We start from the raw sequence: 27,869 nt of genomic DNA, 5'->3' as shown, positions 1-27,869 counted from the left end.
AATAGGTTCCAGCAATGGTACTCCAGGCACAGAAAGTCTGTTTGCCACTGCACTTAGCAAGCACATGAGCTTAAAAATAAACTTTGACAATGTAGATCTCTTTGTCCTTTCAGGAATGGAAAGCATTATGACTTCAAAGCACACTAAGCCTGATTTGAAAATATAGTTGGGATTTTGTTACTGTGGCAATTGGGAGGGTCTTCAGAGCACATGGATGTTTCATGGGTAAATAATACGTGAGCCACAAACTAGTAAGAATAAGTGACGCTAGCAAGTTTGCTTTGCTCATTCATAAGGAAGAAACTCCTGTCTATTAAGTTCTATGAAACAACTGGAATATGATTCCTCATTTTAATCAGGGAATTTCTTCCTTAACCAAACTGCATAAACAGAGGATTTGAGTAGCACATTTTACTTGCATACAGAAGCGTTTGTTCATTTTGAGTATTTTTGGGCAGGAAATCGATCTACAGGGTAACATTCACACAAAAAAGGAAACAGTATGGGACGATGGCTTGTTAGTACAAGTGACTCTGTTTTGGAAATTACGGACAAGAAACCTTGGAGGAAGAACGGCATTAAAGATCAAAAGCATGATGACTCCTGATGAAAACATCACCAAATGATGAACCCACGAGCAAAAAGGAACTTCTACTGTAAGTATCTTGCAATAATCAAGTGTCTTGTTTGTTTTTAAAATTTCTAGAGTATGCTGAGTAGATTTCTAAGCAAGCATTTGATGTAGAGTCTTCATTATAGACAAGTCTATAATTAAACTCGTTGGGTGGTTCCAGCAGAGGGTTAGTTACTGGAATTTTTTCCATGACCTTGCAACACTGGAATAAATTGCATGTTAATTTGGGAATGGTTTGTACGATAGGCATGTTATATCTGGCTTTTATTGGGTGATGTATTATTTCTGGCAATGCACAATTGATCAACATATGTATCTATAAATCCCATTCCATTTGGATTCTGGCAATTTAAAGTAGGTTTATTTTGGCTTCATGTGGTTACTCCTCTGATCAAGATGCTCAGGAATAGATTCCCTCATATTATTTGTAATTTAGAAAGAATATTAGCCATTGATGAATGTATCTTATTTGTATGGTAGTGACGAGATATCTAAGAATCTTGGAAATGAGGGAATAGCAGGCATGATAGCTTAAACTAAATCTTGTGAACTAGGACCTGAGTTCCTTTTACATTTCTATAGTTCATTTGGTAAATGTTGTTTGAAAACTATTTAAAGATATCTGTGCAAGACTTTTTACCTATAGGAATATTGTGATCTTAGAAATGTGAATGATACTTATCAAAAGCAAAATCCCTATATTAACATTAAATATAGAAAAGTACATTTTTAGTGTCTGGCATATATACTTAGCAGATTTCTTTGAATGTTGAATAAATTCTGTTTTCGCAGAATTGGACAAATATCAAGGTTATATAGTAATCATTTTATGTCAGGGTTTTACTTTTTGAGTTTATTCATGAGTTGATTGAATAGCATGTACCAGAGAATTTTATAATAACTGAGTTATTATAACTGAGCTTTTCAGTAAGAAATTTCTTTAAAAGTTAAATTTCCAATTAATTGCTATTTTGCTTTTCTCTTGAAATGTAAAAGAGTTTAACTTTATTGTATATTTGAAAGGGAATCAAAAAGTCTCTGGAGCAATTCATCACATCAAATAATTAGGTACCAGACTGTTTCTAATTAATATGTAAGGTCCTGGTGCTGGTTTATGGCCTTGGAGGTTGGAATTAACACTTTTGGGAGCCTCGTTTGCTGAGGGTTGTTAAGTAGTACAGGACACTGGCCAAGACCTTGTTTAGGGAGATCATCTTTCAGGTGTAAGGGTCACGAATAAACTGAGAAGTCAGTGGAGAAAAGACTGTTGGAGTCTAATGGAGTGTTTCCTGAGTGACAAAGGAAAGGAATCAAGTGGGAAAGAGCTGAAGAGGTTAGGGAAACTCAGTAATGATGTTGTCTCTGTCTTTGTCAGATAAAACTGTTGATATAGACATTTGTTAAACTATACACATGTCCTTCTGCTACCACAAGTAGCAAACAAGAATGCTGCATATGTAATTTTTATTGCACCTAATTAGAAGTGGTGGTGGGGTCCTTTGGGTAGGAACTGACAGAAGCTGTAACTAAGCAACAATTATCACTGAGGTAAAATACTTTTGGATAATTACATGTAGCTTTTGGATAAGCTTAAATTATAACGTACATAATATCATATATAAAAATGGATAAGCTTAAATTATCTCTTGACAGTTAAGTTAAGTCTTCTACTTAGAGGTGTATTTTACAGGTACTTTTTCCAGGCAGTTCCATCAGAATGTAATTCTAATTATAATGAGATACTCTGTAGGAACTGCTTAGAAGTTTTTCTAAAAGTTAGGAGGTTGGTTGATATCAACTGCATGAATACTTTTTCATCTGGATTTATTATGCAGAATGCTGGGATCTCAATCAAGAAATGATGCAACATTTGAGAAGTCCTAACACATTTTTTTTTCTTTTTGAAGGAAAGGAAAGGCATTAGTTTGTTGTTTGAAAGTCAAGTAAGTATTCTATGGTAGAATGATTATAATTTTGAGGAAAATGTAGATTTAAACTCCAGAGTAGGACAGTATCAAGGTATGCTTATGGATGACAAATGATGACTTGAACATTTTGGCATGTTATAGTTTTTTACTAGTTAGTTATTTGACATTGAAACAATCTATAGCCAGAGTTGTTCAAATATTTGTTGTACCAGGAGGGATGAGCTCCCTGGTTAGGTTATAGATAAGAAGGTTCAGTAAGGAGAAAAAAGCAAGTATTTTGAGTAAGACAAATGTGTGTTGGAATTCCAGATCCATCACTCATAAACTGTGAAACTTCAGGCAAATTGCCTAAATGCTAAGCCTTTAGTTCCCCATATGTGAAATGAATAAATAACTCTTCCTTCTTAGAATAATTGTAAGATTAAATGAGGTCATTTGTGTCAACTGCCTAGCATATAGCAAGTGTATGATGAGATGCTTAAATGACATGGCTTTTAGGGACCTAACTTTGAAGTTTTAATAATTTTTGTTCTTTAACCTAAATTCCTTGATGGTACTACATGTTATCTAAAGATGTAACTTGATAGAAATAATTATTCTGCACTTTCTGGGCTTCTAAGATGAGGAAAATATAAAGCAAAGATACAAGTGCAATAAAGAATGACTAAGGCAATCAGCAAGCATGAGTTAAAAGTAATGAGGAGACTCTGATTGTTGTTTTAGATATAAGGGTTCAGATGCCCAGTGGTCAAAATTCATTTTGACTGACCATGCTACAGTCATTTATGATTAATACAGTGGTAATATATAATTAATGGCCATTGCTAATTAATTTCCCCTCTCATCTTTTGTATATCACCTGCATCTAGTCATAGGAAACCCAATGCAGAGATCATTCATAGAAGTGATTTTTTGAAAATATTCATCTTCAGAACATTTCCTATGACTTCTGCCTGTGGTGCCTGTGAAAATCAAAGTTTGTGTGGACTGTGTACTTTGATGATTTAATTTATTGTGTCCACTTTTTCTAAGCTTACATGCAAAGCACTTGGGAAGAACCATTATTCCTACTTAAAACTTAAACAGGCACATCACATCAGAGATATGAAATAATCTAGCAGAAAAAAGAAAAACTTTTTTAAAAAAAAGGGACTGGAGGTGTGATTCAAGCAGTAGAACACCTGCTTTGCAAGCATGAAACCCTGAGTTCAACCTGAGTCCTACCAAAAAAAAATAATCTAGTTGTTAGATTTACTATCTGGAAACCCACTTGTATTTGGAAGTGTGTCAGTAGGGGCTATTAAGAATATCTTCTGTCTATATAGTGTCATTTTCTTTTCCAAACATTTCCACATGTTACAGTTCATTTTTTCTTCCCCTTGAAGTGTACAGAGAAGTTGCATTCCCTACACTTGCTGTGTGATAAGAATACTAACCCCAGAAAGTAAGAATTGTCTAATGAAGAAACGAAACTTTGCATGTAGCATAATTTGTTTAGTGGTTTTATAATCATTTCTGATTTTTATCCTGTGACATATTCATCTACTCTTCTCATGCATTAATAGGGGTCTTAAACCTGAGTATTAATTAGTACTTACTTTGTATTGGACCATCCACAGAGACCCAACCAATTTGGCACAAAAAAGACATAGTATAACTGGGTGCAACCTCAGTCAGATGTACAGAAAAACCATAGTGTCTGGAATTCTTTGTCTTCTCTACTGTTATTATATCCCAGACACTTTAGAGAGTGAAGGTGTTCATTCTTACTCAATTAGGTTTTTTGCTTTATAATACATTCAAGGCCACAGATGTGCTCTTGGCTGTCTTTCCTGGCTGCTGATATGACATGGATTTGGACAACTGCATTTTGACTGTGCGTTTGTGTGTATATGTCAAACCAGCAGTGAACAGTATCAGTTAAAACTCTGTTCCATAGCTCATCAAAGGCCAACAAATTACCTCTTACTGTATAGATTTTGAGGCTCATGATACAGTTTACCTGGTGATTTCAGCCTAGTTATCAGATACTTTCCTTGGCATGACTGAAGGTTTTATCCTGCAGGAACTATAGTTTACAGGTGCAAGAGAAATATAGAAAACTATAAAACAGTGGAGGGCCAAATATCTCACACAAATCAACTATGAGGTGTTTAAGATATGAACTAAATTGAGTTTTTCATATAAGTAGTTTTGTATGTGCAATAATTCTTTGCTCAGTTCCTAGTTTTTCTCTCCATTTGAAAACTTAATGTTGTATGTTGTGCACAGAATACTTTTGGTTGGTGGCATTTCCTGTAAATGAAGGATTAAAGAGAAAATCATGGAATAGGATTTACATGCATTTCAACCAAATAGAGAAATTTTTGCTCTGTGTGTGTGCACATCTCAGATTGTACTTTCCTCGGTATTCCTTCCTTTTGTGAGAGAACAGCCTCTAAGTTTCAATAAAGTGCAGTGGAGTTAGTAAGAGATGAGATTACAGGTCATTGAGTAGCATGAAGCTGAAGTGTTTGCTTCCTATCATCATGTTTTTGTTCTTTTGAAAACCCAGATAAGTAGTCAAGGTGAACTGAACAGTAATGTATGAAAGTAATCAGTGACTTTCACATCTAGATCTTATAAAGCTCTGAGTAGTGAAAGCCTTACATGTTCTCCTTCCTGTTCTTAAGGCTTGTTTTATTTTTGAGAAAGGTAAAGATTCTCACTCCTTCAGGGTAAGACATATTTTTGATTGTTTTTGTTCTTGCTTTTGTTTATTTAGAATTCCTTTTAAACACAAAGCCTCTAATCTCTGTGTATATGGTTCTGCAAGTTTTGATATGTAGAGTCTTATAACAACTGCCACAGTCAAAATATAGAACAGATTCTTCATCCCCACAATATTTCCTTGTGCTGCCCCTTTGTGGTCACAACCTCCCACATCCATAACACCTGGGACCAACTTATCTGCCTTTTCCAGAATATCTTATAAATGAAATCATCAGTTTGCAATCTTTTGAGTCTGGTTTCTTTCACTTGGCAGAATACACTTGCAATTCATCCATGCTGTTGTATGCATCAATTTTTTTAATCACTGAGAAGTATTTCATTGTAATAGAGAATTTGTGGTCCATTTGCCAGTGAAGAACTTTAGGATGTTTCCAATTTTTCATGAACAATGGTGTTCTAAATATAATGTGTTTTAAACACAGATTTTTGTGTGAATGTATGTTTTTATTTTTCTAGGATGAATCATTATCAAGGAGTGATAAATGTATATTGAATGTTATAAGAAATTGCTAAGCAGTTTTCCAGAATGATTTTATCAATTTGAATTCCCATCAGCAATGTGAGGGTTCTAGCTACTTGCATCCTTGTGGATGCTTGTTATTTTTGTTCGAGTTTTTTTTTTTTTTTTTGGTTTTTCTTTCATTTCTCCGCTATTCTTAAAAGTGAGTAAGGGTCTTTTACATAGAAAAATGTGTTAGTTTTGGTGAAGTAGAGTTGAACAGGTTTTTGTTTATTTGTCTTGTTCCTATGGGTCATGTTCTTTGTTCTTAATGTCTTATCTAGGAATTCCTTTCCTAAATCAAAGTCAAGAAAATTTTCTTTTTTCGGGATATTTGTAATTTTATGTTTTACATTTAGATTCATGAACCACTTGCAATTAATTTCTATATAAGATATGAGGTATGGGTCAAGATAAATATATGAATTGCATATGAATGTCCAGTTGTTTTGGTATCATTTGACACAAAGACTGTTTTATCCATAAAACTGCCCTTGAACATTTATTAAATATCAGTTTACCACATTTGTAAGTTGATTTCTGGGCTCTCTATTTTGTCCTATTAATTTATCCATGTATAATTTCACTGGTAGCAGACTGTCTTGATTAATATAGGCTTAGAGTAAGTGATAAAGTCACATAGTGTGAGTCCTCTAAATTGCTCTTTTTTTTCATTCTTTTTTTTTTATTCATATGTGCATACAATATTTGGGTCATTTCTCTCCCCTTCCACTAACTCCTCCCTTACCCTCCCACTACCCTCTCTCTCCCCCTCACCCCCTTGCTACCCAGCAGAAACTATGTTGCCCTTATCTCTAATTTTGTTGAAGAGAGAGTATAAGCAATAATAGGAAGGAGCAAGGGTTTTTGCTAGTTGAGATAAGGATAGCTATACAGGGAGTTGACTCGCATTGATTTCCTGTGCATGTGTGTACACTTCTAGGTACATTCTTCTTGATCTAATCTTTTCTCTAGTTCCTGGTCTCCTTCTCCTATTGGCCTCAGTTGCTTTAAAGTATCTGCTTTAGTTTCTCTGCATTGAGGGCAACAAATGCTATCTAGTTTTTAGGTGTCTTACCTATCCTCACCCCTCCCTTGTGTGCTTTCGCTTTTATCATGTGATCAAAGTCCAATCCCAATGTTGTGTTTGCCCTTGATCTAATGTCCACATATGAGGGAGAACATAGGATTTTTGGTCTTTTGGGCCAGGCTAACCTCACTCAGAATGATGTTCTCCAATTCCATCCATTTACCAGTGAATGATAACATTTCATTCTTCTTCATAGCTGCATTAAATTCTTTGTGTATAAATGCCACATTTTCCTAATCCATTTGTCAGTAGTGGGGCATCTTGGCTGGTTCCATAACTTAGCTATTGTGAATAGTGCTGCAATAAACATGGGTGTGCAGGTGCCTCTGGAGTAACTTGTGTCATAGTCTTTTGGGTATATCCCCAAGAGTGGTATTGCTGGATCAAATGGTAGATCAATGTTTAGCTTTTTAAGTAGCCTCCAAATTTTTTTCCAGAGTGGTTGTACTAGTTTACATTCCCACCAGCAGTGTAAGAAGGTTCCTTTTTCCCCGCATCCTCACCAACACCTGCTGTGAGTGGTGTTGCTAATGATGGCTATTCTAACAGGGGTGAGGTGGAATCTTAGTGTGGTTTTAATTTGCATTTCCTTTATCACTAGAGATGGTGAGCATTATTTCATGTATTTTTTGGCCATTTCAATTTCTTCACTTGAGAAAGTTCTGTTTAGTTCACATGCCCATTTCTTTATTGGTTCATAAATTTTGGGAGAGTTTAGTTTTTCAAGTTCCCTATATATTCTGGTTATCAGTCCTTTGTCTGATATGTAGCTGGCAAATATTTTCTCACACTCTGTGGGTGTTCTCTTCAGTTTAGAGACCATTTCTTTTGATGAACAGAGGATTTTTGGTTTTATGAAGTCCCATTTATCTATGCTATCTCTTAGTTGTTGTGCTGCTGGGGTTCCATTGAGAAAGTTCTTAACTATACCTATTAATTCCAGATATTTCCAACTCTTTTCTGTACCAACTTTAGAGTTTGGGGTCTGATATTAAGATCCTTGATCCATTTTGAGTTAATATTGGTATAGGGTGATATACATGGGTCTAGTTTCAGTTTTTTGCAGACTGCTAATCAGTTTTCACAGCAGTTTTTGTTGAAGAGGTTGTCTTTTCTCCATTGTATATTTTTAGCACCTTTGTCAAAGACAAGTTAGTTATAGCTGTGTGGCTTCATATCTGGGTCCTCTATTCTGTTCCACTGGTCTTCATGTCTGTTTTTGTGCCAGTACCATGCTGTTTTTATTGTTATTGCTCTGTAATATTGTTTGAACTTGGGTATCATGATACCCCTAGCATTGTTCTTTTGACTGAGTATTGCCTTGGCTATTCGTGGCCTCTTGTGTTTCCTTATAAATTTAACAGATTTTTCAATCTCTTTAATGAATGTCATTGGAATTTTGATGGGAATTGCATTAAACGTGTAGATTACTTTTGGGAGTATAGACATTTTTACTATGTTGATTCTACCAATCCATGAGCATGGGAGATCTCTCCACTTTCTATAGTCTTCCTCAATCTCTTTCTTCAGAAGTTTATAGTTTTCCTTGTAGAGGTCATTCACATCTTATGTTAAGTTTACACCTAGGTATTTGATTTTTTTTGAGGCTGTTGTAAATGGAATTGTTTTCATATATTCTTTCTCAGTTTGTTCATTATTAGTGTATAGAAATGCTAATGATTTTTCCACGTTGATTTTATATCCCGCTACCTTGCTATAGCTATTGATGATGTCTAGGAGGTTTTGAGTAGAGTTTTTTGGGTCTTTAAGGTATAGGATCATGTTGTCTGCCAATAGGGATATTTTGCCCATTTCTTTACCTATTTGCATTCCTTTTATTCCTTCTTCTTGCCTAATTGCTCTGGCTAGGAATTCCAGTACTATGTTGAATAGGAGTGGAGATAGTGGGCATCCTTGTCTAGTTCCTGATTTTAGAGGGAATGGTTCTAGTTTTTCCCTGTTAAGTGTAACGCTGGCTGTAGGTTTGTCATATATAGCTTTTATGAGCTTGAGATATTTTCCTTCCATTCCTAGTTTTCTTAGAGCTTTTATCATGAAATGGTGTTGGATCTTACCAAAGGCTTTTTCTGCATCTATTGTGATGATTAAGTGGTTTTTGTCTTTGCTTCTGTTAATGTGGTTTATTACGTTTATTGATTTTCGTATGTTGAACCATCCCTGCATTCCTGGGATGAAGCCTACTTGGTCGTGGTGAATGATCTTTTTGATGTGTTGTTGAATTTGGTTTGCCATTATTTTATTGAGGATTTTTGCATCAATGTTCATTAAGGAGATTGGCCTATAGTTCTCCTGGTTTTGGGATAAGTGTAATACTGGCTTCATAAAATGTGTTAGGCAGTTTTCCTTCCTTTTCTATTTTGTGGAACAGATTAAGGAGGGTTGGTGTCAGTTCTTCTTTAAAGGTCTGATAGAATTCAGCAGAGAATCCATCAGGTCCTGGACTTTTCTTTTTGGGGAGACTCTTGATTGCTGCTTCAATTTCATTTTGTGTTATAGATCTATTCAGGTGATTAATTTCCTCTTGGTTCAGTTTTGGAATGTCATATGTATCTAGAAATCTGTCCATTTCTTTAAGATTTTTGAATTTATTTGAATATAGGTTCTTGAAGTAGTCTCTGATGATTTCCTGGACCTCCATGGTGTTTGTTGTTATCTCCCCTTTTGCATTCCTGATTCTACTAATTTGGGTTTTTTTTCTCCTTATTTTAGTCAGGTTTGCCAGGGGTCTGTCAATCTTGTTTATTTTTTCAAAGAACCAACTTTTTGTTTCATTAATTCTTTTTATGGTTTTTTTGGTTTCTATTTCATTAATTTCAGCTCGTATTTTTATTATTTCTCTCCTTCTATTTGTTTTGGGATTTGCTTGTTCTTGTTTTTCTAGGAGGTTGAGATGTATCATTAGGTCATTGATTTGGGATCTTTCCGTCTTTTTAATATTTGCATTCATGGCTATAAACTTTCCTCTCAGGACTGCCTTTGCTGTGTCCCATAGGTTCCAGTAGGTTGTGTTTTCATTTTCATTGACTTCCAGGAACTTTTTAATTTCCTCTTTTATTTCATCAGTGACCCATTGTTCATTAAGCAATGAGTTATTCAGTTTCCAGCTGTTTGCGTGGTTTTTGTCTTTATTTTTGTTGTTGAGTTGTAGTTTTATTTCATTGTAATCAGATAGAATCCATGGTATAATTTCTATTTTCTTAAATTTGCTGAGGCTTGCTTTGTGCCCTAGGATATGATCTATTTTGGAGTAGGTTCCATGGGCTGCTGAAAAGAATGTATATTGTGTAGAAGTTGGATGAAATGTTCTGTAGATATACACTAGGTCCATTTGATCTAGGGTATATTTTAGATCTAGGAGTTCTTTATTGATTTTTTTGTTTGGATGACCTATCTACTGATGATAATGGGGTGTTAAAGTCTCCCACCACCACTGTTTTGGAGTGTCCTTCTTTATCTCATTTGATCAATGTAGGTTTGAAATCTACTTTGTCAGAGACAAGTATTGCTACTCCTGCCTGTTTTCGGGGGCCACTGGCTAGGTAAATCTTCTTCCAGACTTTCATCCTAAGCCTATGCTTATTTCTGTTGGTGAGATGGGTCTCCTGTAAGCAACAAATAGTTGGATCTTCCTTTTTATCCAGTTTGTTAAATGATGCCGTTTGATGGAGGAATTAAGTCCGTTAACATTAAGTGTTAGTATGTGGTGATTCCTGTCATTTAGTTGTCTTAGTTGTTTGAAAGTTTGATTGTGTGTACCTAAGTTGAGGTTACTCTCTACTTTCTTGCTTTTTCTTTTCCTGTAGTTTGGTGCTGCCTGCCCTTTCATGGTTATGTTGGGTATCACTTTCTGTGTGCAGAATCCCTTGAAGAATATTTTGTAGTGGTGGCTTTGTGGACACATATTGTTTTAATTTCTGCTTATCATGGAAGACTTTTATTGTTCCAACTATTTTGAATGATAGTTTTGCTGGTAGAGTATCCTGGGGTTGAAGTTATTTTCATTCAGTGCCCGGAAGATCTCACCTCAAGTTCTTCTTGCTTTTAATGTTTCTGTTGAGAAGTCTGCTGTGATTTTGTTGGGTTTACCTTTGTATGATATTTGTTTTTTCTCTCTTAGAGCCTTCAGTATTCTTTCTTGGGTCTCTGTATTTGTTGTTTTAATGATAATATGCCGTGGGGTAGATCTATTATGGTCTGGTCTCTTTGGTGTTCTGGAGGCCTCTTGCAACTGTATGGGAATAGATTTCTCTAGATTTGGGAAATTTTCTGTAATTATTTTGTTGAATAGATTACACATTCCCTTTGCTTGCACCTCTTCTCCTTCAATGCCCATGATTCTCAGGTTTGGTCTTTTGATGGAGTCAGTGAGTTCTTGCATTTTCTTTTCACAGGTCTTGAGTTGTTTAACTGATAGTTCTTCGGTTTTTCCTTTAATTACCATTTCATCTTTGAGTTCTGAGATTCTGTCTTCTATTTGTTTTATTCTGCTGGATTGGCCTTCCATTTTGTTTTGCAATTCTGTTTCATTCTTTTTTCCAAGGTTTTCCATATCTGAGTCATTTCCTCTTTAATGTTGCATATTTTGTCCTGAGTTCGTTTATCTCTTTATTAATCGTGTTCTTCGTTTCACTTTGATGTTTATACAGTGCTTCTATGGTTTCTTTTATCTTCTTGTGCTTTTTCAAATTCTCCATTTTTGTTGTCTTGGAATTTCTTGAGTGTCTCCTGTACATTTTGGTTGACCATGTCCAGTAGTTTCATCTCTATAAAATTCTCATTGATTACCTGTAGGATTTCTTCTTTTAGATTATTCTTGTGGGCTTCATTGGGTTCTTTGGCATAGTTTATCTTCATTTTGTTGGAGTCTGGATCTGAGTATCTGTTTTCTTCATTTCCCTCTTGTTCCTGTACTAATTTTTTGCTGTGGGAAGACTGGTTTTCCTGTTTTTTCTGTCTTCCCATCATTGCCCTTGGTATTGTTACTGTCCCTGTACTGTGTGCAATTAAGTATTTTCTAGCTTGTAATAATAACAATGGTGACATTTAGAATGGAAGGGTGAGAGGAGATGGAAATCAAAGAAGCTAAAGAAAAAGGGGAAAACAAGTAAAGGAACAAATAGAAAAGAACAAAACAAACAAACAAAAAAGTTTCAAAGATATAAACAGGTAGAGATAGTGTACTAATCAACAGTAAGCTGAACAGGCATTAGAGAGACAGAGAGAGGATTGAAAAAAAGAAATAAGAAATAAATAAATGAAAAAAAAAAAGAAAAAAAAATCTCCAAGTACAAATTCAATGAAGTTTCAGTCTTAGTAATTTTGGTTTTAGTCCTTCAGCCTCCAATCCTGGAAATGATGTCTCAGAAGTAGCTCTGTCATCTCATCAAAGGGGAAAAAACCAAAAAAAACCAAACCAAAACAAAAAAACACCACAAAGTGTCCAAAGTTCAAATGCAATACAGTTTCAGTAAGTTTTTCAGCATGCAGGTGTAGTTCGGTTGTTGTTTCATCAAAGGTAGGGAGAAAAAAAGAGTCTGGAGACAGTTCTGTGAATGGCTACCTGAGGCTTTATTTATGCAGATCTCAGGAGTGAGCTTAATACTCACCTGGCCTCACAGGCTTTGTTTACTTAGAGTTTTCCTGGGTGCGATTGCCACTGCTACAAGCTTTCCTCTTTCCAAGCACACTGGGGGAGGTGACACTGCACCCGCGTTGTCAGGCCTGCATGTTTATTTACAGTTCATGTGGGAAGTGGGTCTTCCCCCCTCTCCTGTGGAGTTTTCCTTCCACCACCACTTTTACAAGGCTTCCTGCTCCTGGTTGCTGTGCGTGCACCCCCACTCTTGCCTTCTTTGACGGCTTGTTGTGAGGGATTTTCCCCTTCCCCCCCTCTTCGGTGCTCAGGTTGCCCCACACTCTTTGCTGTATGCATCCTCTCTTACTGCTTATTATTCAGTTTTTTTTTCTTTTTTCCCTGGGTGGGGGTCGGTCTGTGCAGGGGGCTATGCTGATCTGGCCCAGGGTTTTCTGTGGGAGTACTGCATGCCACTTAGCTCACCTTGTTGTCTATGTCTACCCAAGCCATATGGGTGCTGGCGGGAGCCCTTCTGGTTTCTCCATTTAATGTGAAGTGGAGATGCTATGCACAGGCTGGGGGTGTGGAGGAGTCAAAGTTTTGCCTCTTCTCGGTGGTTTTTCCTGTAAGATGTATCTGCAGCGTCTCTCCAAGATTTTACTTTAGGAAGCACGCTTTCTGCTTCCTCTCTCCAGCTGCCATCTTGGAATCTCCCTAAATTTCTCTTTTTCAAAAAATTGTTTTTGGGTCATTTGCCTTTCCACATCAATTGTAGAATCAGTTTGATGGTATTTACAAAAATCCTATTGGGATATTTATTGTTAAATCCACAGATCAATGTGGGAAGAATTGACATCTTAACAATATTGAGCCTTCTAATTCATTTACTTAATTCTTCTTTGGTTTGTTCCATCAGTGCTCTGTGGTTTTCATCCTACAGATTCTGCATGTTTTTTGTTAGATTCATATAGGTATTTTATTTTTTGAAGTTGTTCCAGATGGTACTTTAAAAACCTTTCAGGGCTGGGTTTGTAGCCCAGTGGAGACATAGTGTGCTTGTCTGTTGTGTGAGGCCCTGGATTCAATCCCCAGAAATGAAAAAAAAAGTTTCTTGTTTTCATTGCTAGAACATAGATATATATTGCAAGGATTTTTGTATATTGAATGTGCCTTGCAAATTTACTAAGTTCATTTTATAGTTCTAGGAACTTCTTTGGAGAAATTTTTATTTAAGTTTTTAAATACAGAACAAGTCACTTATGAATAGAGACAGTTTTATCTCTTCCTTTCTGGTGTGTGTCTTTTATTTCTTTTACTTGCCTTATTGCACAGGGTAGGTCTTTCAGTTCTATATTGAATAGAAATGATTAGAGTAATTATCTTTGCCTTGCTTCTGATCTTTGTGGAAAAAGATGTCTAGTTTTCATTGTTTTTAAACAATTTTATTGGTATATATTAGTTGTACAGGGGGTTTCATTGTCACATTTCCATATATGCTTTTAATATACTTGGTTAGATTCATCTCCTCCATCATTCTCTCTCATCCCTCTCCCCGCTACTTAATGCAACTTCAACAGGTTTCATTGTTCTATTTTCATTCAAGCATGTAAAGTACATTGACCATATTCACCCTTCTTTATCTTCTCCATTTACCTGCCCTCTCCTACCCCCTTATCTCTTTTTTTATACTACATTACATTTATCAATTTGCATGTGTTGAACCACAACACATGGTTGTGGAAAAGTTCATTCCTTTCATACAAAGGAATGAAAATGTCTTGATGGTGGTGTGTGATCTTTTTGCTATGTTGTTCAGTTTGGTTTGTCAGTATTTTATTGAGAATGTTTGCATCTATGTTCATTAGAGATTAGCCTGTAATTCTCTTTTTTGTGTATGTGTGTCCTTGTCTGGTTTTGGGATGAATGTAATACTGACTTCATTTAATGAGTTTGGTAGGGTCCTTTACTTTTCTATTTCCTGGAAAAGTTTGAAGTGTATTGGTATTAGTTCTTCTTTAAAGGTCTGGTAAAACTCATTGGCGAATCCATCAGGTCCTGGACTTTTCTTTGTTGAGAGACTCTTTATTATTGCTTCAGTTAATTTCATTGCTTGTTATAGAGTTATCTAGGTGGTTTATATCTTCCTGGTTCAATTTTAATTGGTCAGCTGTATTTAGAAATTTATCTATTTCTTCTAGATTTTCCAGCTTACATGAATGTAGGTTTTTAAAGAATTCCCTAATGATTCTGTGGTTTTTGTTGTAAAGTCCCCCTTTTCATCTCTAATTGGCTAAGGATTTATCAATCTTATTTATCTTTTCAAAGAACCAAATTTATGTTTCATTTATTCTTTGTAGTTTTTTGGTCTCTCTATGTCATTGATTTTGACCCTATTTTAAAAAAAATATTTATTCTCATCTGATAGCCTTGAAGTTAGCTTTTTCTTCTTTTTCAAAAAAGCTTAAGATACATCTTTAGGTTATTTGTTTGTGATCTCTCTGTTTTTCTTAAATATAGGCACATAAAGATATAAACTTTCCTCTTAGCATGCCTTTGCTGTATCCCAAAGGTTCTGGTAGGTTGTATTTTGATTTTCACTAGATTCTAGGAACTATTTGATTTCCTCCCTTATTTCTTATGACCCATTGGTCACTCAAAAGTGTGTTGTTTAGTCTCTATACGTTTGAATACTTTCTAGAGTTCATCTTGCTGTTATGTTCTAGTTTTATTAAATTATGGTCTAATAGAATATAGGGACTTATTTCAACCTTACATTTCTAAGACTTGCTTTGTGTCCTAAAATATAATCTATTTTGGAGAAAATTCCATAAACTGCTGAGAAGATGATCTGGAAATCTATTTACCAGCTAGACATATAGGTAACCAAGAAGAATTATGGAGGGGCAAACAGAGATAGAAGAAAATATGAGCTAGCGAGCCTGTGTAGACAAGGGGAAAATATAAATGGGAAGGGTGATAGGAAAGGGAAGGAGACAAAAAGGGTTAATATTGAATACCGAAAAGCAGGTTTTGTGGTTCTCTTAAGATGTCTATAAAGGAAAGGATGGGGAGAAAAGCAGAAACAGAAAAAAATGGAAGGGAGTGCAAAATTATCAAACTTAGATACACAGAAAAAATATAAACACATTAAAAAAAATCTAAACATCCAAAACTTAACAGTAACAGAAATGAATTAGCATATATGAATATTTCAGAATTTTGTATGTTCTTCTTAGCAGGTGTTCTCCCACCCAACCACCCAGTGTCTGCATTTTTTCAGTCCAGTAGGTGACAGTCTATTTGAATACCCATCTCTAGAATGGTGTCAGTTTACTGCCTCTTGCTCTTTTTCTAGTGAGGGAATGGTGGAAGTGGGGAAAATTTGGACATTTGAATATTATCTCCAGTGAAGGGCTCTGGAGTTTGGGTCCTCAATTTGCCAGTATCACACTGTTCTTCCTTCATTTGTAGCTTTCCCATCTCCCATGTTACTAAGCTATTCTTGTAATCTGGGTGCAGTCTTTTGTTAGATGTTTGCTTCTTGGCATGCCAATGCAGGGGTTTAGGAAGGCAGAGAGGCAGCTCTCCACAAGTATGCATGCTACTGTGATTGCTCAGATGGGGCTGAAGCTGGCAGCAGTGGCTCACCAGTCCTAAGGACTCTATTTTTTGTCACAGAGAGGATGGTTCTGTTGGAAGTGGATCAGATGCCACACTGGCAGGGGCTTGGTGGGTCCATAGGTCAAATATTGATTGATTGATTTTGTATAGGGACATCACCTCCATTTCAATAGGCCAGGCAGGCTCCCACCAAAACTTTGGGCCATGGGGACAGAGACACCCTGCAGATCCTTACAGACAAGTTGCCACACCAGTGGGCCCAGAAAGTGGAGCATCATTGAACTAAAGAGGACTGCTTTGTTTTTTCTTTTTATTTCATTTTTTATTTTATCATGTTATTGCTATAGTGGGAATACATTTTGACATTTACAAAAGTGCTTACAATATATCTTAGTTTAATTCACCCCTTCCATTATTCTACTTTATTCCCCTTCCCCCATTCTTAGAATAGTTTCAATGTGTCATTTTTCCATTTTCATACATGAATACATAGTATTTCAACCATATTCACTCTCACACACCCTTTCCTCATATTCGCCCCCCTCCCACTGGTACCAACCCCCAAACAGGATTTGTCTTACCTTCCTATCCTCCATTTTTGAAAAAAGACATTTTTGTTTGTTTAAGATAGCTATCAAGGGGGTTTCATTATGACAGTTCCACGTATATATATATTATGACCCCAATTGGTGCATCCCCTCCATCTTTCTCCTTTCTATTATACCATTGGATTCATTTGCTAATATTTTAGTGAGGACTTTCACATATGGATACATGAGAGATAGTAGTCTGTAGTTTTCTTGTACTGCCTTTCTATTGCTTAGTGTCAAGATAATGCTGGCCTCTAAGCTGTCAGAAATTCTGCTTTTCAAGACTCTCCTACTGTACTGGTGGTAATAACATGTTTTATTCAAATTAATAGAGACAAATTAAGCAGCTCTGGAAAAATACTATTCCATCTAGAGGATAGTAATTTAGAAGATGTACAATAAAAACAAGTGGAACACATAATTGATGAAATTCAATAAACTTGTCTCAAAAATAGATTGTTTAGCATGTTAATCCAAATATGATGTGAGCTGAGAAACTATATTGAGCCAGGAACACTGCTCATTCTTACTTAACTGTAATGAAGTTTCATTTATGCAAAATGTGCATCTGTTGGTTTGTTCATGAATTGATAAGGAATGTTAATTTGTTGTTTCCACATCCAACCTGAATATTGTAATAGGGACGCTCTACAGACCGATGATTTTTTCCATGCTTAGTGAAAACCCACATTTATCTATCCTATTGATGATACAGATTTAAGCTGCTTTGATAGTATTATGGTACCAAAGAATATCAGCTAAAGAAAGACAGCTCTCAATTCTGAAATAAGAACGAAATTGACCAGGATGGTAGATTTTAATCCTTTTCACCCGGTCACAATGTGAGAAGTCGAGATAGTGGATTCAGTAATTATGGAAGTGAACTCTGTAGCTGGAGTGCTTGATTGAAACTTGTGAGCTGGAGATCTTAGATACATCTCTAAACCTGGACAATTTCAACATTATAAGCTTAAAGTTCCTTTCCCATTTCCCTCGTATTTCCAGTGTTTCAGGCATGAAATCTATTTTTTGGGGATACGAGTCCCTGAATGTCCAGTGTTCTGTATTGGAGTCCCACATTCTAGGTCCTCAGATTACTCTGTTTCCCAAGATAATTTCCTGCTGTAGAACTTTGTGTCTCCTAGGTCGTGACTGACTGTTTGTGGGTGGTTTCTGGTGGCCCCAGTGCACATCCTATGGAAGTTTAGTGATTCTAAATAATTTTCCATATCAGCTTTTCAGAGTAAGGTTTCTGAACCACACAAAATTCAGACTTACACAGAGACTTACACAGCTCTGGAATCTTTTATTCTGGGGGGGGCAGTACTGGGGTTTAAACTCAGGACTTTGTGCTAGTTAAGCACTCTAATAGACTTGAGCCAAACCTCCAACCCTTCTAATCTGGTAACTTTGGATATAGGGTCTTGCCTTTTGCCCAGGCCAACCTAGACTGAGATCCTCCTATTTTATGCTTCCTGATATAGCTTGGATGACAGGCAGGTACCACCACACCCAGTTATTGGCTGAGATGGAGTCTTTCAAACTTTCTTCCTTGCTGGCCTGGAACCATGATTCTCCCAATATCAGCTTCCCTGTTAGCTGGGCTTATAGAAATACACCACTGTACTTATCTGTTGGGTGAGATGGTGTCTCACAAACATTTTGCTTGAGCTAGCCTCAAACAATGATCTTCCCAATCTCAGCCTTCTAAGTAGCTAGGATTACAGCTCTTAGCTACTGGTGCCCATTCAGGCTCTGGAATCTTTTGCATGTAATTCTGTATCCAGAATTCATGACCTGGAATAGATAATTCATTTCTTTGTGAGCCTGTGGTTGGTAGGAGGAAATTCTCTCTTCTTTGTTAAAAATCCTAGTTGCACAGAACTATTCTCTCCCGTTTTGCCCATGGAGCTTCAATTCTTTTCTTAGCACCATTGGTTCTCTTTCAATTTATAACCCTTGGGTTATAAATGGTCCAACCATTGTTGGGTTGGACCTGAATGATTTGTCACAGATATTTAACATATTGATGGATTACCAAAAACTAGAAGAGATCCAAGGGAGAATAAAATAAAAGAAAATTAAAATAAGGAGCTGAAATTAGAATATTGAGCAAGCACAAAAGTGAGGGCTGCCCTGGAGTACCAGTACCAGCATGTGCCTGGCTTCCTTCTCAATTGGAAACTTTCCCATTAGTGGAAGCATGGAAAACAGCTAATGGAGTTTCAGATGAATAACTCCTCTAGTATCTTCTGGAAGAAAGCATTCTCAATTTGGGCCCCCAGGATCGAGTGACACCAAATACAAATATATTATCAAAATTGACCAAATTCTCAGGAAATGTCACATGACTGAGAGCCAACAGACATAATCAACAATAAATTGGAGCAATGAAAACTATAAACTTCAAAGCACAAAACTGAAGAAGGATTAAGTTGACATGTAATTCTAAGGAAATTATTCAGAGCATAGAACTTAGGGAAATAAAAAAATGCAACACACAAAAGGATGACAAGATATGGAGCATACAGGAAGAACACATAGCAAATCTTCAGAAATAAGAACAAAGTTAAAGTTGTCATACTACCTGATTTCAAAATGTACTGCAGAAGTATAGTAATCAAAACAGCATAGTACTGGCATAAAAACAGAAACATAGACCAATAAGAGAAGGAGAGAGAGCTCAGAAATAAGTTCATCCATTTATAGTCAATCAGTTTTTGGCACAATAGAGAAAGGGCCAGTCTATATCATAACTGGGGCTGAGAAAACTAAATGTCCACATACAGAATAAACTCTCATAGCACACCATATATGAATATCAATTAAAATGGTTTAAAGACTTAAACATAACTGTCAAGCTCAGGTATCACAACAGGTTTATGAAAAAATGCTCAACATCAATAATCATCAGGGAAATGCAAATCAAAGCTACAATGCCATAGCAACTCACATCTGTCAGAATGGCTATCAGTGAAAAGACAAATGATCACAAGTGTTTGTTGTAATACAGAGAAAGGAGAACACTTGCACATTGATGAAGGAAATGTAGATTATTATTGTGAAAACAGTATAAACATTCTTCAAAAAATTTAAAATAAAGTTACCATATGCTCCAGCAATCCCACCACTCATTATATATACAAAGGGTTTCAAATCAGTATGCTGAAGACATATTTGGATTCCCATGTTTATTTCAACATTATTCACAATAGCTAAGATATGAACTCAACACAAGCACCCATAAATTGATGAAAGGATGAAGAATGCTTCCTATTCAATATTTCCTATTGAACATGTATATTTGTGAATATACATACACACAATTGTGAATACATACCACATTATATATATGGATGTGTATATACACACACATATATATATACATATAATTTTTTTCAATGCAATAATCTTCAGCCTTCAAAAAGAAGGAAATGATGTCACTTGTGACAACATGGTAAACATGGAAGACATTGTATTCAAGAAAGCCATGTATGGAAAGGCAAATGCTTCATGATCTCACTTATGTGTAGAATCTATGAAAGTCGAACTCATAGAAGCAGAAAGTAGAATGGAAGTTGGGGGAATCTGGGAGATTTTAGTCAAAAGATACAAAATTTCAGACGAGATTGGGTGTGTTCAGGGTGGTATGGCAGTAGACCAAAAGATACAAAATTTCAGTTAGTAGAAGTAAGTTCAAGACGTCTGTTGGACATCATGGCGACTATAGCTACCAACAATTTGCTAAGAGAGTAGATTTAAATGTTCTCATTACATAGAAAGTAAGTGTTTGAAGTAATGCATATGCTAATTAACTTGCCGTTCCACTATGTGTATGCATTAAAACATCATGTTGAGCACCATAAATATATGCAGTTTTTACTTATTGATAAATAAATACATAAATAGTGCCAATGGATATAATGTGTAGAGGAAAAAAAAGAATTTCTGGAATACTCTGAAAAATGACTCATAATGAATAAAATAAGAATGCAGATTAAATGCTCAATTGAGGTTTCAGTTTGAGAGAATGATGGAAAGACACTATTCAGATAAATGATGACTAGGAAATTTTCAGAAATAATAACAGTCATGTAACCTCAAGTATATACAAAATGTCAAGCAGGTTAACAGAAAGGAAACCACACCTTCAAAATGTGTCATTAAATCATAAAATTTCAAAGATAAATAGAAGAATTTAAAATCAGCCACCAGGAAAAATGGATTACATCCAAAGGAATATTACTTAGATTGATAGCTACTTTCTCTGTAAGTGTTTGAGAAATCAGGTGAGACAATATTTTGGTGTTAGTGCTACCAAAGGTGTGGGGAAACAAATGTCTCGTAAATTACAGGTGCAGTTAAAGCTGGTATAGGCTTTATGGAAGCAATTTTGAATGTTTGTAAATATTATAGATATAGATAATCCCAGATCTAACAATTCTATCTCTAGTTAATTCTACACAAATGCAGATGGATAAGTGGTCCTGGTGAAAGAAATTGTGGCACATGCATTGCTGTGTAGCAACTCAACCTGTATTCATACAGAACTCCTTGTAAGAGGCCATAATGTAAGTTCCTCATTGAAATGTAGCCTTAATGCAGTTGAATCCACCAAAAGTAGAGAATTTTTTCCTACCAAATTCACTGTCATATCTAGAAAAATGCTGAACATAATAGAGATCAATACATATTTTTAAGTAAAGTTAATGAGCATATTGAGAATAAGAAAGCCAAATGAAAAATATATTGAGCTTGAGGTGTCAAGAGGATGGAAAGTTAAAGATGCCCAATAAGTCACTGGAAGTATGTCTGTAAAATTGAAGGTGAAAATTCAGTCATTAGTGGTATCTGTAGTTATAGCTGAGTCAGATGTGGGGAGGCATGTTTAGAAGAGGGCCGGGGGTTGTAATGTGTAGCATCAACTTGCAATGTGTAGAGAGAGAAGAATCAACTGGGAACTGAGAATGAACAGAGTCAAAGAAAATCTGTTTGAAGTCAAAAGAGAACCATTTAAGGAAATGGTCAACTATATTCAATGCCATCACAATACATAGATAGGACTGAAAAGGGACCAAAAATTGTCCTTTGCATTTTGTAGTTAAGAGAATCATTTCAATGGGGTTTGAGAGAAAGGTGGAAAGACACTATTCAGATAAATGATGGCTAGGAAGAAGCAGGATGACGGCAGGAGAAGGCTGGTTGAGAAAAGTGAAGAGGTGGCATGGAAATTGAAGTGGTGAAGTAGAAGGAAGGTGGAAATAAAAATAGTACTGTTGACTATAGTCAATGAGAGAAAAAGAGGAGAGAAGAGACAGAGAGACAAAGATAATAAGCACACTAGCTGATAGCAAAAGTTTATATTTTAGTTGGAAGAAAATTTAGCTCAATTTTTATGTTGATGGTGGGAAGCCATAAAGAGGGAGAGATTAAAATCATGGAACAGAGCAAAAATCTAGCATTCTGAAACAAATGGTTGGATAAAGCATTGGCCAAGAAAGAGCAGTAAAAAAACACTGTTTACTACTAGTAGACCAAGACATGTGTACATTGGGGATGGTTCTAGACCCTGGAATAATGGTTATAAATATCAAGTTGAGCACTTTAAGACTCCTGACACACAATTATAAAAGCAATTGGAGTTTTTTTTTTAACTGCCTTTTTATAAGTGTCACTGAGAGAGAGACATGCCCTTGGATGCTTACTTGAGCATACCCTTACTCCTTAAATAATGAATGTGACTAGGGTTTCAACAAAAAGAAGAAATAAGTTTAGTTATCTGCTATAAATCTGTAACCTTTTGAATATATGGGTCAAAAGACAAGGACATTCCATACAGGGAAAAGAACAAGAAAAGAAAAATGTTGAGAATACAGAGGAACCCTGGGTTATAGTAGCTCAGTTTAGGATTTTTTCACTTTACCATGTTGCAAAAGTAAAAAGCATTCAGTAGAAAACTGTACTTCATGTTTTGAATTTTGACTTTTTCCCTTCTAGGCTAGCAATATTTTATGTAATTCATATTCTCTCTCTTTCCCTCTCTCTCTCTTTTTCTCTCTCTCCCTCTCTTTCTCTCCCCACTCTGGGGATTGAATGTAAGGGCTTGCACGTAATCTGTCACTTGAGCCACACCTTATTTTTTTTCTTGAGGGGTGGAGGTTAGTTTATTTTTGAGATAGGGTATTGCTAACTTTGTCTTGGTTGGTCTCAAATTCAAGAATGTCTTGCCTCTGCCTCCCAAGCAGCTGGTACTTCAGGCCTGTGCTACTATGCCAGGCCAGTATGATCCTCTCTTAGAGTGCTGGGCAGTGGCAGTGAGCTTCATCTCTCAGTCAACCACACGATCCTGAGAGTAAATGACTGCTACTCCACAATGTACTATGCAGTATGACACGAATTACATGAGATATTTAACAGTTATGAAATAGGTTTGTGTCAGGCAATTTTTCACAACTACAGGCCAGTTTACAGTATTCTAAGCATTCTTAAAGCAGGCTAGCCTAAGCTATGATATTTGTAGGTTAGGTGCCTACCACAGTTTGGATCTGGAATGTCCCCCAAAGGCCCATAAGTTAAAAGGCTTGGTTCCCAGCCTGGCACTATCAGGAGATGGTGGAATCTTAAGAGGTGGACCTGGAGGGAGGCTATCAGGTCATAAGGAGCATGCCCTTGAAGGGAATAGTGGGGATTCACTCTCACCTCACTCTTTTTTTTTTTTAACTTTCTAGTGGATTTAGTGACTTTGTTCTACCATGCAGTAGCACCATTAGGTGCTGACTTGTCACAGGCTCTAGGACGATGGGCCAATCAATCACAGACTGAAATTACCAAAACTCCAAGCCAAAATAAACCTTTACTTATTATAAGTTGATTATCTCAGGTGTTCACTGCAGCAACAGAAAGCTGACTAACCCCGTATTAAATACATTTTTGACTTAGGATATTTTCAACTTATGATGGGGTTACCAGGATGGAACTCTATATGTCAGTCAAGAAATGTGTGTGCTTGTCTCACAGTGTACTTTAAAACATATATGATAACTACAATATTGCTTATGGAATTTATTTTTGTTTATTTAATGTTAGGTTTTGAGTGTACAGGGGCAAAAGTTGCCAAGGTCTTCATGGAACAAAGCAGAAAAGAGCAATGGTTCATCTGATGGTTCTTGTGATCAGCAAAAATTCACATAGCTAATGTTAATTGCTGAAAAGCATGGCAGGCCAATTGGAAAGCATCAGCTCAACGTGGGAGGGGGGTTTCCTAATTCAGCAGCAGTAAGTACCAGGGGCTCAAAGTAAGATTTAAAGGGGCAAGAAGAGTCTAGGCTCAGTGTGAGCTATTAAAATCCATGAACCAGGGATCCATCCATTCCAGAACTGGATGACTCCTAAGTTCATACTTTTACACACTTCTTGTTGGATAGAAAAATGTTCCCGTTATTTTTTCAGGGAATACCCATGGCGAGCCTCAAGCCTGTGGTTATTTACAGAATTACATTTAAAGAAGAATTGAAAAGAACAGAATATACTATGTCATGGGTATATGCTCTGTTAAAGTATAGATAGTATTTTATTTAAAGTGGAAGAGTATTCCAGATAGTATATGCCAAAGAAAATTTTAAATGTCCTCATTGGTGGTAATGTCAATGCTATTAATTTGAGACTATTCTGTGAGTACCACATATAAAAAACAAATGAGTAATTATTGCATAGTTTAATTCTATCATTCCTTGGAACCTTAAGAACCATGATTCTTGATATGGAAAAAATAAGATGCAGGTTAATCTAGAAGTTAAATAAAACCTTTTTAGTGTTGAATTTAAATAAGGGATGTCAGATTAATTTATGAAGTATTTTATACACATATATAACATATAAATTGTATATATGTAATTAAGACCAGGCATAGTATAGCACACATGTAATATAACATGTATGATAGAACCAGTAGCTGGGATGACAGGTGTGCATCACCTTGCCTCATTTAAGAGAACTTTTGCATAAGGTATCCATCTAGTATAGTGATATAATTTTGCTTTAATCTTCTGAACAGAAAATTACTTACATTTATGCTTTGTTTTTACCTTTTCTGAAACAAAGTATGAGCCCTCAAGTGATGGGTTGCAATAGAAACTTGTGTTTTTTATTGAGTTTATACATAAAGAACAAAACTATCCTTATGTAAAATGGAGCTATTTTTCCCACCGAGAAACACTCATGAGTGGGGTTAATACAGCTGAGATACCCAGTGTGAAGACGGTAGCTGTTTATGATTAGTGTTCATTAGTTGCCACATTTGTTCCAATTGATCAATGCTGATGTGTGAATGTTTGCTAAATATTTAAAATTCATCCTGCTCATGAATATCAAAATCATATTTCTGATTTTCACTTAGAACACAGTTTAATTAATTCACCTTCTAGAGGATTGGAATCAGAGTTTGGAGGTACACTACCACTCACAACACTTTTGGTGAGCGTTAAAGGAAAAAGAGGCTTATAGTAGATACATGTTGTAGGTTTGTTTTTTTTTCTGTCTCTATTTTTCAGTGTCCTTAACTATTCTTCATGGAGAACATGCCAGCTACATGCATTTCATAGCTTTTTGCCTTTCTTTGACACAACATTATTGTCTTGTTTTACAAAGGTGATCATAATTTTTTTACATACTGTATTTAGAAAAAAAATCTACAAGAATTTAGTCCACCATGAGTTATCCTAACCCTATTGGCCAAATTTCATAGTATTAGCTATCCTTTTCTCCCTTGGTTGAATGAGTATGCATTTTCTACCATTTTTGCCAGTTCTTTGGTACCTTAAGAAGTACCTCTCAGAAACGTGATGCTTTAGATATTTTCAACAGGAACATTCTTTAAGGATTGTTTTGTGTTGTGAACTCTGTTAATTATATTTGATACTAAATTTATTGAATAAATGTGTCAAGCTTACAAATATTAATAACCAAAGATAAAGTCTGACTACAAAGACATTTGGACTGCTTTTCTTGAACAGCTTGTAAATTGGTTAAAACCTAGTGACCACACTTCTTTTCTTATGGGGCTTATTATATCCACCTCAGAAGTCAACTTCAAAAGAGGGATTCTAAAAATATTTTCAACATTAATACCTTTGTAACTCAGTGGTTACTCAGTGTGATTTTAGAAGTATGGGACTCATTTGGATGTGTGAATTCTAGAAAGTTTGCTTTATACATTATGCTATGTTCCTCCCTCTATGTAGTCTCAAATAGTGGGATTAAAGAACTTCCAATTTAAATGTTATATATAAGATATCTCCTCTAATGTCATATCATAAGTCTCCTCATCTGCCTAGCTCTAATTTTATAGCATTAATAAATACTTTTCAATGATGTTAAGAAACATAATCACATCAATATTTTTATTAGCATATATTCATTATACAGGGAGGATTCATTGTGCTAACTCCAAATAGCCTTACATTGTACATTGGTCAGGTTGCCCCCACCATCTCTCTCCTGCCCCCCCACCCCACTTAAAAAATCAGATTATGTACTTTCTTTGATGGAGTATAGTTGAGTATTGGACATTAAGAACATATTTTTCAACTTTGCAATAATATTCATCTGTCATTGAGCAGTAAAAAAAAATTTGTTTCATATAGCCATATGAAATGCTGTGATTCTCAGTTTACAAACCAAAATGTTTAAGAAATGTGATCTCATTTTCCTGTATGTGATCTTAACTTATATTTCAAATTTCCCATTTTACCTGGAAAAATTTTAATCTTGATCAATGCAATGATTAATATTAGGCACCAGTTTGGCTGGGTTATAGGATACCCAGCTGGTAAACCATTAATCCTAGATATGTCTATGAAGATATTTTGGGAATCAGTGAACTGAGAAAGAATGTTGACTCTCACCTCATGTGGAGGCAAACTCTCCAAACCATTGAGGGATAGACTAGAACAAAATGCAGAGGAAAGGTGAATTTTCTCTCTCTTCTGGAATTGGTACAACTCTCTTCTCCTGTTCTTGACCACCAAAACTCTAGGATCTCAAGCACTTTGACTCTGGGACTTGCACTAGAGGCCTTAGTTTCTCAGACCATGAGTTTTGGACTGAGACTTATGCCATGTACTCCTCTGGTTCCCAGGATTTTGAACTCAGACTGAATTATACCAATGGATTCCTCCAAACTGCCTTGCTATCATTTGGTGTTACATCCATCCTTGCTCACGAAGTTCTAACAGGTTGCTACTGTGTCTTCTTTGCCCTACACATAAGATTTCTTCAAGTCTGGCAATTTCTGAGACCCTCTCAGGAGACAAGAGGAATGTGTGGCTGTTCTCTTCTGCCACTAGAGTTCCACAGGAGTTTCCTGACACTGTCTCAGCCCCCTTTTGACCGGATACCTTATTACTTCAACTACTAGCTTGCTGAGCAAGTCAGGATATTTTTAAGACACACATTTCCCCGTTGTGATCTGCTGAAGCAAGTCCTAGCTATAGGCCCCCTCTCAAATCCTCAAACCTGTCTGGGGCTATGCAATCATTCTCCTGTCTTACTTGACCTGGACTGGGGAAAGGTGAAGGGTCTCTTCCCAAAGATGCAGTGGCATCTAATCTTTCTCTTCTCCCTGATTTTCTCTTTCCAGCCCAGCTAATCTGTATCTTTTCTGAAATGGAAAAGAAAAAAAAAACTGGATTTCACACATCATTATTCTTTCAACCTTAATGTTTATATAAAGACTTCGGGTTTTGAAGTTCTAAAGTCAGTGATTTACTTCTTTCTTCTTTTCTTCCTTGGAAAGTCTGGAAGTGACTTAATCAGTGGCACAGAGTCACATGATTTAAAACAAATGACTAGAAATGAAAAGGGAAATAACTTAGTTATGCAATATCCAAGTTTGAACAGTATGGCTGTTAACATGTGGATTTCCACAGCCTACAGATTTTGGAATTGAAGGGGGGTGGCACAAAAATGCAAACTTTCCATTTTAATGGAGCTATTGCTACTGTGATACTGCTGTGTAAATCCCTTCCAAAAGAAAGTCTCTATTCTTACATTTTAGGGACTTTCTCTAAGGCTTAGCTGGGGGTTTTCCCCCCTGCATGGTTAGATAGGGAATAAAATTTATTCTTTGAAATATTTAAGCTC

At 36.0% G+C, this 27,869-nt stretch overlaps 1 protein-coding gene across 3 annotated transcripts in view; it reads left to right on the top strand.

Moving 5' to 3' along the window:
- The first annotated feature begins 232 nt into the window (after positions 1-232).
- The window catches only part of Kcnk2 (potassium two pore domain channel subfamily K member 2), a 190,760-nt gene continuing 163,123 nt past the window's right edge, over positions 233-27,869 (top strand). The window contains exon 1 of one of the 3 annotated variants that reach the window (XM_074048331.1): positions 233-656. Coding sequence is in view for 1 of the 3 variants with exons in the window: in XM_074048328.1 (XP_073904429.1) it covers positions 623-656 (34 nt within the window). In the remaining 2 variants the exon portion in view is untranslated. The remainder of the gene's footprint in view (positions 657-27,869) is intronic. The other 2 variants (XM_074048328.1, XM_074048329.1) reach the window with 2 other exon arrangements.

The sequence above is a fragment of the Castor canadensis genome, chromosome 11 (genome assembly GCF_047511655.1).
Source record: "Castor canadensis chromosome 11, mCasCan1.hap1v2, whole genome shotgun sequence".
Classification (NCBI taxonomy): Eukaryota; Metazoa; Chordata; class Mammalia; order Rodentia; family Castoridae; genus Castor; species Castor canadensis.
This window is presented reverse-complemented; position numbering and strand designations above follow the sequence as displayed.